The sequence below is a fragment of the Chiroxiphia lanceolata genome, chromosome Z, assembly GCF_009829145.1.
Source record: "Chiroxiphia lanceolata isolate bChiLan1 chromosome Z, bChiLan1.pri, whole genome shotgun sequence".
Taxonomy (NCBI): Eukaryota; Metazoa; Chordata; class Aves; order Passeriformes; family Pipridae; genus Chiroxiphia; species Chiroxiphia lanceolata.
This window is the reverse complement of record NC_045671.1, coordinates 57204541-57217096: the sequence shown is the minus strand read 5'-3', so window position 1 is coordinate 57217096 and position 12556 is coordinate 57204541. Positions and strand designations below refer to the sequence as shown.

General features: G+C 36.9%; 1 protein-coding gene across 6 annotated transcripts in view; it reads right to left on the bottom strand.

Moving 5' to 3' along the window:
* Positions 1 to 9174: 9174 nt before the first annotated feature.
* TNFAIP8 (TNF alpha induced protein 8) overlaps positions 9175 to 12556 on the bottom strand; it is a 60217-nt gene continuing 56835 nt past the window's right edge. For all 6 annotated transcript variants that reach the window (XM_032676393.1, XM_032676391.1, XM_032676390.1 and 3 more), the window contains one exon: positions 9175 to 11068. In XM_032676393.1, coding sequence (XP_032532284.1) covers positions 10503 to 11068 — 566 coding nt within the window. In that variant the 3' untranslated portion in view covers positions 9175 to 10502. The remainder of the gene's footprint in view (positions 11069 to 12556) is intronic.

The window sequence follows — 12556 nt, the reverse complement described above, 5'->3', positions numbered from 1 at the left end:
GAACATCACTGATTGCGGTTTGTCTGTACGATGCTTGACAGTAGGAGGAAGCTGTTTCCCTGAGGTGGGCAGAGCTCTGAGTCATTTTGCAATTGCTCTTCCTGAGGAAATAACAGATTGAGCTCACAATCATCTGTGAGCTTTGGTTCAGCCTCAACACTCAATATTTTGTTTATCGTTGCTACAGTGAGAGACTGGGCTCCCACCTGGAAGAAGAAAGGAAAGTCTCCAGGACGAGAGTGGTGCTGGCTGCTGTGAGAGCAGCACCTACTTCAGACTGGAAATACCCACAAGGACGGAGTGGTCATCCTTACAGTACCAATTTTACTTGCATAATCCCCTAATAATCATATCAGTCTAAAGCAGCATAGTCCTGTGGGCACTTCTATAAACAAATCTTAAGACAAATTGGTTCATTTTCAGTGCTGTTTCTGTCCAGCACTGCATCTTACATGACCTTGAACAAACTTTTTCAGCTCTAGCCTTTCACATTCCATACCCTTCTATCTTCCGTTTTTTATAGATAATAGGAGAGGATTTATTCTTCAATTTGCCTGGAAGCTAGTGGTAAAATCAGTCCCTGAGGTACTTCTATAGCAGAATTTGTTCTTTAGATACCTAATAAACAGGCTTTGTTAACAAGTCATGATCTTTTATAGTTTCCTCATTTTTGTGCATAGACTGGGATTAGAACGAACAAAGAGCTTGCACTTAAAAACAAAACAGAAAAAAAAGAGTTTCCTCAATAGATTGCGGATTTTTTTACCTATAAAACACAAAAGAAAGTGCAGAAGAGTAATAGTATGTCTCTTCTATATTTTATGTTTTTAAAGTGAAACTTGTCTATATTAAAAAGATCCAAAATACAAAGAACCACTCAGAATTGAAAGGTTTTTGAACCTAAAAGTTCCCTTTAACAGTCAGTAGTGCTTTGTTCCAGAAGTCATACAGCTATCAGAAAATAACTGCATCAGTCTGAAACAAGATATGAGGGTACTGCTGGTGACCAAAGTGGGGTGATGGCAGGTGGAAACATGAACAGAGTAGGTGTCAAGCCACATATCAATAGCAGGTGTCATACCAAGTTTTCAATGAGTGGGAGATGAATAGCAGGATATCCACAGTCCAAACTCAGCCACAGGGTTTAAAGTGGTTGAAACTGGTAATGAAATAAGTGAGTTCAAAAAGGAGGGCCAAATTTACTTTATCTCTTAGTGAGCAGTGTGAACTAACATATATTTGTCACTAACATTCTTATCAACGTACGAGACATTTTACACCAGGAAAAAATTGCCAAAAACCCCATGCGGTCCCCGTAATACTGAATGAGATCATGGGGTTTTTTCTGTTATGCTTTAATGCCTAGAGCAGTAAGTTCTTTTATTAACAGTGAATTTTCATGTTGTGCACTGAAACAAATTTGGTGTATGTCCTAACGTCATTCTTTTGACTAGGTTAGATAATTCAGTTGTGCTTGTTTACTTTGAGTCTTTTATAAACTAGGGGTTGCATGTGTTGTGGATACTGCAGGAGTCTTAATTCCATTGACAATGTGTTCTACTGTCTGCTAGTGGAGATGGTGAGCACCTTGGAAACTTTTATTCAAGGGGAATAAAAGAACTCTCTGGCTTGCTTTTACTCTGTATATTTTAATATTGGTAAAAGAGCTGTTTGGATCATAAGGCTCCTTTTCAAGTACTTTATTTGCTTTCTAAATGGTTTTGCTCATAGAGATTAGCAAAGGCCTATTCACTGGGAAAAAAAGATTTCTTTACAAACATGAGTGAAGGGGGCTACCAGATGTTTGTTGCCATGACCAAGAACTAGATATTGAATCGATGTTAAAAACCATAGCACCCTCCACTGAACACTGCAAAAGCATGGCCTCCAACAGATGGTACCTCCCCACAGCCCTAATGCTTGTAGAAGTCCCTGAGTTTTGGAGACATGTTTTTTGCTGTGACTGAGGGTGCCTTGCTTGCAGCCAGGTCATCCTCCCATTTCCTCTCTCTCTCTGCAGCCATCCTCCAGCTGCCAGTGCAGAGAGGTCACTGAGAGGTCTCAGCACTGAGCTGGTCACATATGTTCATCTTAAAAAAACAACTGTATGGCCCAGCTCACTGTAGTAACTACTCTCTGAGTAAAAGTGTTTAGACAAAAGTACTGATCTTGATCAGGTGTACAGTCCAATGTGACAGAACCCCCTGCTGTGGAATTCTTAGTAGTTAGAATACAATGTTTCTACTGATTCCTTTCTTCTGCAGGAACAGCATATAGTAGTTTCTATTCCAGCTTGCATTTTCTTGTCTTTATTTTTCTGTGACCCTATAGCAATTAGTAAGTGGGTTTTTTCTTGCTGTTGAATCCATTGTTTGTCACCCTCAATACTTGAAAAGCAGCTTTCCTGATGATGACGAACAGCCTACTGTGTAGTTAACAGTGCACATATTCTTATGCACCAACTGCAAATGTAAATGCAAACATTTTTATAGCTGTTGTCAACAACCCACATCACAGGAGGTCTCATATCCCTGTTTTGGCAAGAAACATTATTTTGGCATTTGTTGCACATACCACTCAATCAAGTGGAAAATCCATGCAGGGGGCACAAGCAGAGCACTATGGAAGCTCTCCATTTCATTCCATCAGAGACTTAGGATTTAAGGGAGACCGAAGCCCTGGGTCAGTCAGGGCTTGGGGGACTGCTGAGCAGGTATGTAGTAACACAGTAGTAGAACAAACTTGTGAAGCAGAAACTAGTTGTGTGTGCACATCTACAGCTTTGAAAATGCATCCTGTGGAGAGATATTAGGGAGGTGCCAGCAAAAGGTTATGGTGTTACTCCCATAACACAACCGCTCTATTTCACTCTAAGTGATTCTTCATGAAAACTCCATTACCTTGGTCCCCTTGAAAAAAAAACAAAACAAAAACCCCCAAAAAACCCAGAGAAAAGAGAGAGAATAAAACCCCACATGGACTAAAACAAAAACTAAAATAAGAGGTAAAACAAAAACTAAAACAAGAGGTAAAAAGACTAGCAAATAACCATATGTTGCATTCTGTGGAAATCAGATGCATATTGGCACTACTACCAAGTTACAAGTGAACAGACTCTACAGATGAACCGAATCTTTAATGAATAGATGGAAAACTTGAAATGCCTCTTGAGAAAACTGATTTGGTGGACTTGCTTCTGAATTAACAGCCATATTGAGCTGTAGAACAGCCAAAAATTCCATGATGTTCTGCTTGTAGAATAAATCCAGGCAGCTCCTTTAATGACCACAAAGTGTGCACAAACGATAAGCTACTTTTGTGCTTATCTAAGCACAAATAGGGTGCTTTATATATATATAAGGTACTTTTGTGCCTTCTAAAATGGCCTCTTCTCTCAAGATGCTACCAAGGGCATTCAACAGTTCTTACTCCCAATGTTACAGAAGCTTTCTCTGTGCACAAAAGTACATATATATTCATTTCAGTAGAGTTCCAGTTATCTCTCAGGAATACCCATTCTGCCAGCATCCACTCTAACCATTCTAAAAATGCAAATGAAAGCCAAACAACATGGTTTCAAATTGACTATATTCTGTGATGATAATTCCTCCCTAGCCTGCAGTAAAGGGCAATTTTACTCAAGAATACATGAAGTATGGAATAGCCCTCTATGTAGGAACAAGATGGAGAACAGCCAGTTAACGAAGTAACAACATAAACATGTTTTCCTGTAGTTTGCTTGTGCTCCTCTCCAGCACTTGCTTTGCTAATCAGAAATGAGGTGGGAAGTAGGAATTCCCCAGCCAAAGTTCTCCCAGCTCCAAGCAGTAGCAAAGACTCGTTTTCTTTGATAGTGTTGAATAAAGGGCCTCCTTCCCTGTTTCTGTATTTTGTAGCACAAGCTTCTCAGTTCTAGCTTTGGGGTAAACTGTAGATTGCAGTGTCATAGGATACTGAAAATGTAGGCTTAAACATATTGTCTTATTTAGCCAAAGTCAAATGTCTGTGCTTACACTAGGCAGTAGTCCTTATCACAGTGTGGATGGCAAAGTAAACTTAATGAGACCTTTGCCTGATCACAGCCCTTTTCCCAGAAAAGTGCTGAGCTTTCCTTTTCACTTTTCCCTAATAGTTTCTCATTTGATGGCACAGCAAATGTACCTTTGGGAGTGTCCATACCACTGAAATCAAGTTAGGCAGCCTGTCACTGAGACAGCTTTTTAGTTAGGTAAAGAGACTCACTTTAGTTCCAAGGATGAGATAATTTTTCGGTTGCTGAATTATCAAGATCCTTGAGATACAGAACCAGCTCTCTTGAAATTAACAGCTGATCTCATGTCATGTCCTGGGACTGATGCACTTACTCCCCTCTGGCTCAAAGCCTCGAAGGATAATTAACCAGATAGCCTCAGTCTCTTTTATTTCTGCAATCTCTTAGCAGGCCTAGCAGATAATACACAATTTTAGGTCGTGACTCTTTACAAAACCAAAACTGAACCCCAAACAAAGCAAAAAACCATAGTATCTCAAGTCCAGTCAGTGAAGTAAGCTGAAAGCATCAGCTAAGTGCTTCTGGAATGGGGAAAGGCTGTCCTGTCATGTCACACAAACCTTTAATTAACATCAGGCTATCAACAGCCATGGGACTTTCTTCTCAGAACCCAAGCCAAGCCCAGCTACTGAAACAGATTCCCAAAATAAAAGATGTCTAAATCCTGCTCAAGAAAGCCAAGTAGTTTTTCAACACTATTCTGTAATGGAGTATAACTGGTGGAGTATAACTGGTGCATTTGTATTCCCACACAAGAAAAACAGGGTTAGTGGTGTATGGGCCCTACTTGAGCTGATTTATTCCATCTACATCACCATACTCCCTGCATTAGAAAACCCTCACACAATTTACCTGGAACAATATTTTTCACCCACCATGATCTGTGGCTTGGCTAGAACAACCAACAATAAATGAAATTTGAAAAATGTAATTGAAAATGTTCCACAAATGTCTTGCCAATTAGAAGCTTTATGTTGACACGTTTAAAGACCAGTAGGCTGACACTATGAAAAGGTGCCAGCAGGAACTGGAGAACAAGTGGGTAAAAAGCCAACAATTTTCTCATAGAACAACCTGAATTTATGAAAACCTTCAGAATTATATCCAATAAGAAGCTTCTTTATAGCACACAAAAAACTTACTAATGGAAAAAAACCAAGGAAGTATAATATGATGCACAAGGCCAGCTTCTAATTTGTTTCAGCTCATGTTTAAGTGCATAATAAAAGCATATTTTAAACTCAAATATTTAATGCAAACTGAAATAGGAATTAATTTATCATTACACCAATGGAAAGTAGGATTGTAAAATCTAGTGTTACAATTTTTAGAGTAGTGGAACGTCTTACATGTGATGGTAATTTATATCTAAATCACAGTAACTGTAGGAAGCTCCACCTACCACACCAAAACTTTCCCACAGGGGAGAAAAACAAATAGAAAATAAGTTTTGATTGCTTGGGAAAGCTGGGTAAATAAAGTACCTTCTTAATTACATTATTCTTAATCATTATAGACTGCTTCTTTGCCTGATACTGTGTAATTATGGTACATCCCAAAGGTATAAGCTGCCTCTTTTCAATTTGCTCCCTAATAGAAAGAAATGCCGCAAGGGATATTTCTCCAGAAACTGGTGTTGTGCTAGCAAGTAGAAATTTACAGACTGTTAGAAGTTATATATCAGCACCTGTATTTCCCAAGTTTTCAAGGCAAAGTAGGTATTGATTCAGGAGAGTTTTGCTCATAAATATCAAATTTAAAATTGGAAAACAGAACTCTAAATAATAAAACTGAGTACTAAGAAAAGAGAGGTCACTTCAGCAATTTGTAGTTGAAACACTAAGAAATCTTGATTTGTTATATAGACTGAGCATTACTGTAACTGAGAAAGCTCTTCAACATAGCCTGTATGGAGATATTACTTCTTTATTTTTATACACAGAAAATAAATCACCCAACATATTTAATGCTACAGACATGAATTACAAATTTGTGATATAATTTCAATTGCAGGATGCAAAATTCAGCATTAAAAGATTCGTAATTTAGAATGGATTAGTTTTTCAGAACTTCTTCAAAGGGAAGGGTTTTTCTGTTTGTTTTTGGGGTTTTTTTGAGTAGGGTTGTTTGGTTTTTGTTTTGTTTTGTTTGTAACAAACTGGAAATAACTACATTACTTAGTCTAAACTTTCTGAGTAAGTCATAGTATCATTTTGAGTAGCAATTTTGGTTTTGAGATAAGTACGACTCTTTCCCAAAAGAAGTTTCATTTATGTGAAAAACATAAAAATAAGATACTACAGAACTTTTCTGGACAAATATGATCTCCTTTGACAGTTGTTTTATCCAGAGCACAGATGTTTGCCACTTAACCATGAATGTTGGCTGACCTGCCCAAATCTCAATAAAAAACAGTTGTAACAAAGTTTCTCTGCAAATGGTTATGCAAACAGGAATTTTCATTTCATGTTCATGCTGAAGTACTCCCTCTGTAATGCATTCAAAAGCACTTAAAAAAAAAAGCTCAGAAGTATATGTACTGAAATCCTAGCTAAATGCTTACTACATTGATGAGAGTATAGATTATAGCCAAAACAGTATTAACAACTAAATCAAAATGTAGATTATTCAGAGATCAAATTACATTGCAAAAACCCCCCAGGAAATTGGTGTTTACCACTGTTTTTTTTTTTCCATCAAGGGAAGTGGGTAACGCAGCCTACCTACTGTTCCCCTTAGATGCATACACAATGTAATATAATTTTCTGGTAAAAACAGTAGGGAAGGAGTTGCCCTGTCTTAAGAGTAGTTCAGGTGCTCAGCAGGGCAGAAGAGGCATGTAAGGCCAAAGGAAAGCCGTGGTAGCAGGTCACCAGATAGCCAATGCTGATCCACAGAGAAATCATCCAAGCCCATACAGTGTACAACTTATCCATCCTTAACACTCTCCTCTGACAGTGATGTGGTGTGGATTCCTCTCAGCTAGGCCCTGAAAACAAGCATTCTCTGATCCCTTGGAAATTTACAGGCAGAAGTCCAGTCTACCTTTAAATAATCACATTATAGCTGTTGTAGCTACATGGGGCTGGAAAGTGACTGAAGCCAACTGCCATCAGAATCAGTTCCTTATTTCCTTGGGGAGAGATATGAGAAAGCAGTTGGCCATCTCACTCCTTTATTTTACAGGAATTTGCTTAATGTGTGGGTTGAATCTTTTTTTAGAAGACACATGACTTTGTCCTTTCAGGAAAAAAACCCCACATATATCACCCTACATCAGTTGCCTAAAGCTTCCAGAGTCCTGATAATCTCTGTACCTTCTAAATGGAGATAAATCTCAAGAGAGCTCAAGGACAAGAATAAGGCTTGTAACTAACCCAATTGAGTCTTTTTGTTTGTCTATGCATACAAACATAATTAAGGGGTGGCCAAAAGCTCTACTGAATCCCTTCTAAGGTGTTCCACACAAAATGGCCATGATAACCTCCCTATATCTTCTTTTCATTGTATGGTTGAGATTACATTTCTTTATGTCGTGCAAAACATACCCAAGGTCTGACTTGGCACTTTTTCAGTGCCTCTAAAAGGCTATAAAATTAGTATTAACTTCCAGAACTTCACCAACATGTATTTTAATGGCATTAGACATGACATATTAACTAAGCATTAAAAGGACATTACAAAATGAAACACCTAAGGTACTGAGATTTAAAAGCCTATTGTAAAATGTATCTATGACAATTGGATTTTAATACATTATTACCCTATTAAAACACAGTATTGTATCAATTTTGCAGCACAAAATAATGGCATTAAGCTACCTCTAATTAAACAGCACCATTCTAACCTTTTTTAAAATTCTGACTATGTCAAGTTTCTGCAGGAGGGTCAATGCCTTACTACAGGGAAAAATGCTATCAACTTATTTCTGAATTTTTATAATTAAAGCTACAAATTATGCTGTAGAAATAAAGTAACTGAAAAAGTATACAGCTTGAGTGCTAGGTCATTCTATTTACAATGGTAGATGCTGGAAACCCAACACAATTGGTTTCTTTCATCATTTCAGAAGTCTCTTCTTTGTAATTCAAAATTAATGTCAGACAAGAACAATTGTTACAGGATCTCAGAAGAATGTAACTCAATTGTGAGCTAAATAAAAGTTCTCCTAGTTATCAAGTTTTTATGCTTAAAATCAAATCTTCATGAGCAATTTTCACTTATTCTAACAATAAATAGCCAGATAATGAAGCTAAGTAAGAAGGTACTGTGTACTGAAAATATACATGCCTCATATACATGTAAGTAGGTGTTCATTAACAATCTATAGAGACCATTTCAGCAAATTTTATCCCAGAGAAAATAAAAATCTGAGCAATCAAAATATTCTGGGTCATGGCTGAAGAAAATCTTCTGTGGTTTACACAGCACACGCATATAATTACATATGGTCCTCTCCTTTCAGTAACTCTTACAATTTTTTATAAATTATGCTACTTTGGGAGAATCAGAACATGATTTAGAAGTAGGCTTTGTAAAGAAAACTGTTTCAATTTCTAGAACTCAAGTTCCTTTTTGTTTTCACCTCCGAGAGAAAATCCAGTGAAGAAAATAAATAAATAGCTTTCTCTTTCTAGGTGGGAAAATAAAAAAAATAGATCAGAAACTAAACTCTACAATTTTTACAATTTTCCTCATGATGTTGCATCCCTATACATGACTTCTGATGGACACCAGTATAATGTATTTACTGTTTAAGTAAAACTAATGGAAGGGATCTTACATGATATTCCTTCAGATATCAACCTAATAATCTATTTCTTGGCAAATTCTGGTGTACTATCCTGTTGTTCCAGCTCAGAAGTACATAAATCTTCTCTCTCTGCTGGACGCTAGTGGCTTCTATAAAATGAATTCACATTTTGAACACATTTCTCTGTCACATTTCTAAGAATATTCAGAACCTAATGACAAACCAAACATGAATAAAACTTAATTTTCTCTCTTAAAAATTACAAGTAATGCTGAAACCATATGTCAGAGGCTGTGATGTTTCTGTTGATGGCATAGGCCAAGTTTGTTCTCTGCAATTTAAAAGGAAACAAGAGGAAAAAAAAGGCAAGAAAATTTTGGAGTGCAAATATTCTTTGGTTTACTCATTAAAACAAAAGGACACAGCAAACAGCAAAAACACTGGCAATTAAATAAACAGCAAATTCTGTATATGCTTCCTAACAAAAAGTCTTCGGCTGTTTGAAATGTATTAACTTCATGCTCTAAAGTACATTACAGTGTCTAGAAAGTCACATTTTTTTATCCCCAATGTCAAGGCAGAGAGAAGATGAAGGAGAAAAAGAAGGATAAAAAGTAGGAAGTGAGAAAAAAAGAAAAAAATTTATTCAAAATTCCATTTTTCCATTAGTTAAATAGTATATAACACAATGATAAAACTAATTTCTGTTTCTAGTTGCATTGTACAGAAAGCAAATTGGCTGGATTTCTGGATGATCAACCTTAGTCAATTCACATCATTATACACATCAGACTAGCATATAAAATATACTGACTCACACCTTTCCAAAAAGAATTGTGACCCTTCCAACCCAAATGATTGATTCTATGATTCTAGTAGCAGAATTCTAAATATCTCAAGGAACTGCACAGAGAAGTCACTGTGTTTTACCTTATCACAGGCAGAGTTAAAATTTGGTACTGCAGGTGGTTTCTAGGGAATACTTTTCCCCAGTTCGGCTATTTTACTGTAGCTTATAACTCAAATAATCCCCATATAATCAAAGTAAGCAAGCATCTGTGCAGGTCTATAAGGATCTACATTTGGCAGATCCTTCTTTCCAGACAGGAATTTTTCATCTCTGAGCTGGCGATGCACCAGCCTGCTGTTAAGACTCTATGTGACAGCATCACTGATATTATTTAAATTCAGTGCTTCATAATGGCAATACTAGGAAGCTATGATCTGTGCAGAGAGCACAAAAGACTATAAATGAATCAAATACATCTATTTTACAAGTGAAAAAAATTACAGAGTGTACCATCACCAGGATAGTCTGTTACCAACATTACTGGACTCTGATAGTTTAGAATTAATTCTGTAAATCTATGAAAGACGCTGATTGTCTGACAGCATATTGTTTTGGTTTGTGTATCTATCTTGCAAGACTCTTACTCTACTTGGATCATTCTGTTTGATTGCCTTTATCAAGCTGTTTCCATAGGCAAAGCATAGTAAAAATAGTCCTGTATAGTCTTTCTTCCAGATGGACTGTGAATAGCAACACATAGTTTGTAGTAAGAAATCAATTAATAAAGATATTTGGAAATATTTGTCAATATGTAAAAAAACCCTCTTTGCATGCTCCCTTATTCCTTCATAAATCAACAGTGTTCCATCTACAAATAATTCATGGGCAGTCACCTCTAATACAAGTACTTATATGTTCCCCTCATCTAGCATTTTGTTGACCCCATCACAAAGCTTCTGCAAATGGTGTTTATAAGGTCCAAAGGGATTGTACAAGGCAGCCAAAAATTCACAATCAGAGAAGTGATCAAACACGTTATTGACACGTCCGTGTGACTTTGCAGTTAGGTGACGCTGAATGATTTCATGAAGTAGCTCTCTGCAATCATTTAACAGTTTGGACAAAAAGTTCCTGTCAAAGGTATAATCCACCTGATGGAAACTGACCACGGTCTTAGCCAGCTGATGAACCTTCTTCTTGAATTTCTCCATCAGTGCTATTTCATCCTGATTAAATTGGTTGTTCCTGTAGAGAATTGCCAATTTGAGGACTATTTTAATGAGGTTTTTGATGATCTTCTCTGCTTCCTTTTTATTTTGTGTATATTCCTTTGTTACTCTGTAAAGCTCATCTAAAACATCACTGCTGGTATCATCGATCAAAGTAGTTGCGATTGATTTGGACACCATTTTTCCAAGGATCTTCTTCTGGGCCTGAATGGCCAGACTTTTGGAGTTGAAGACATCTGTGGCCACTAGAGGTAAAAAAAAAGTATGCAGTCAGTACTTCCACATGGACATTCTCTGGACAGCAAGTTAAGGAATATTTCCATGTTTAGCCATTCATGTTAGTAACTGCCACAAAAATAATGCAATGTAGTTGCAGAAAACTCCATCTTTTAAATCCTTAAAACTCTCTTTAGGTTTACGTTCTTTTAGACTGTTTTATTTTTGAGAAAATACCAAATAAACTTGCTCAGAAACCGTTTAAAAGATCTCTCTATACATGGATTGATGGAATTTCAAATAGAGGCAATAAATCTGCCCTATTTCATCAGATGCGTCATTAAGTCTCATCTGATCTCACATTCATAAAGAAATCTGAAATCGTGACTACCCCAAATGTCATGACAATTAACCACTACTACTCAAATAGAGATAGTAAGTCAGTGAATCTACCATTGTAAACCTTTTCCTGCTTAGCCTTTTACATGATCAGTGAATTCAGAACCCACACATCTATTATTATTTTTATATATATTTTATATATATGTAGATATATATATAGACAAGACATACAGGAATATAAAACAAAGACAAAAATCCTCTGTCAGCAAATGATACTGAGATTCTCTGGATGCAATCTGAAGAAGTTAGTTTTCAAGAAAGCAAGTAGAGATTAACATTTCTGTGTCCTATATTTAATGCAGTAAAAGCCAGAATTTAACAGTCTAGGGATTGTCATAACACTTGCAAGCATAACCTTTTAAAGAAATCTTTTGGTGACCAATGAAGTAGATACTATAACAGATTCCCACTTCCCAAACTATGCTTGCTTGCACCAATATACCCAATGACTAGTCAGTAATTTTGTTCAGATACTTAAAAGACCCCAAACGTTCCTTCACAAACTTGACTTGTGAAATGTTATTCTTCGTTCTTTGCCAGCAACAATTATTTACAGCACGCTCCCTTTGCAGCACCTTCTCCACTAAGGCGCATGTGAGTTCACATTTCCAGTTTGAACAGCCTGGGAGATGGCTGCCGTTGTGCTGCAGCTTTCCTGGAGTCTCAGACAGGCTGAAGGAAAGCTTCATCTGTTTACATTTACTATACATATGGAAGGTTTGCTTAGCAAACATAGAGACTGGAAATATTTCCTTTCTTTTTTTTTTTTTTTCTTAAATGAAAACATCAACTCTGCAGATGTCAGACAGTAAGTCCCTGAATTTGGAAAAGGTTTCCTCTTAACTGTTGGTATGTGGGCAGCTGGGTGTGTTCAGACGCAGGGTGCCTCGGGGGTTTCAGCAAATAGAAGAAACTTGTCCTTCAGGACATGAAACACAGATCTGTATTTTTAACTCAACAGTATCTTTGAGAAACTGAATAACTAGCTTCTTTTTTGTCATCCCAGAAACTTTCAAGCAGGTTTGTTTCTTAAGACTTTCAGTGCATGTCAGTATTTTGTTTTGAAGCGTGAAGTGCTTGAGAGGATTTTTTAAAATCTCTGCTACACAAGGATA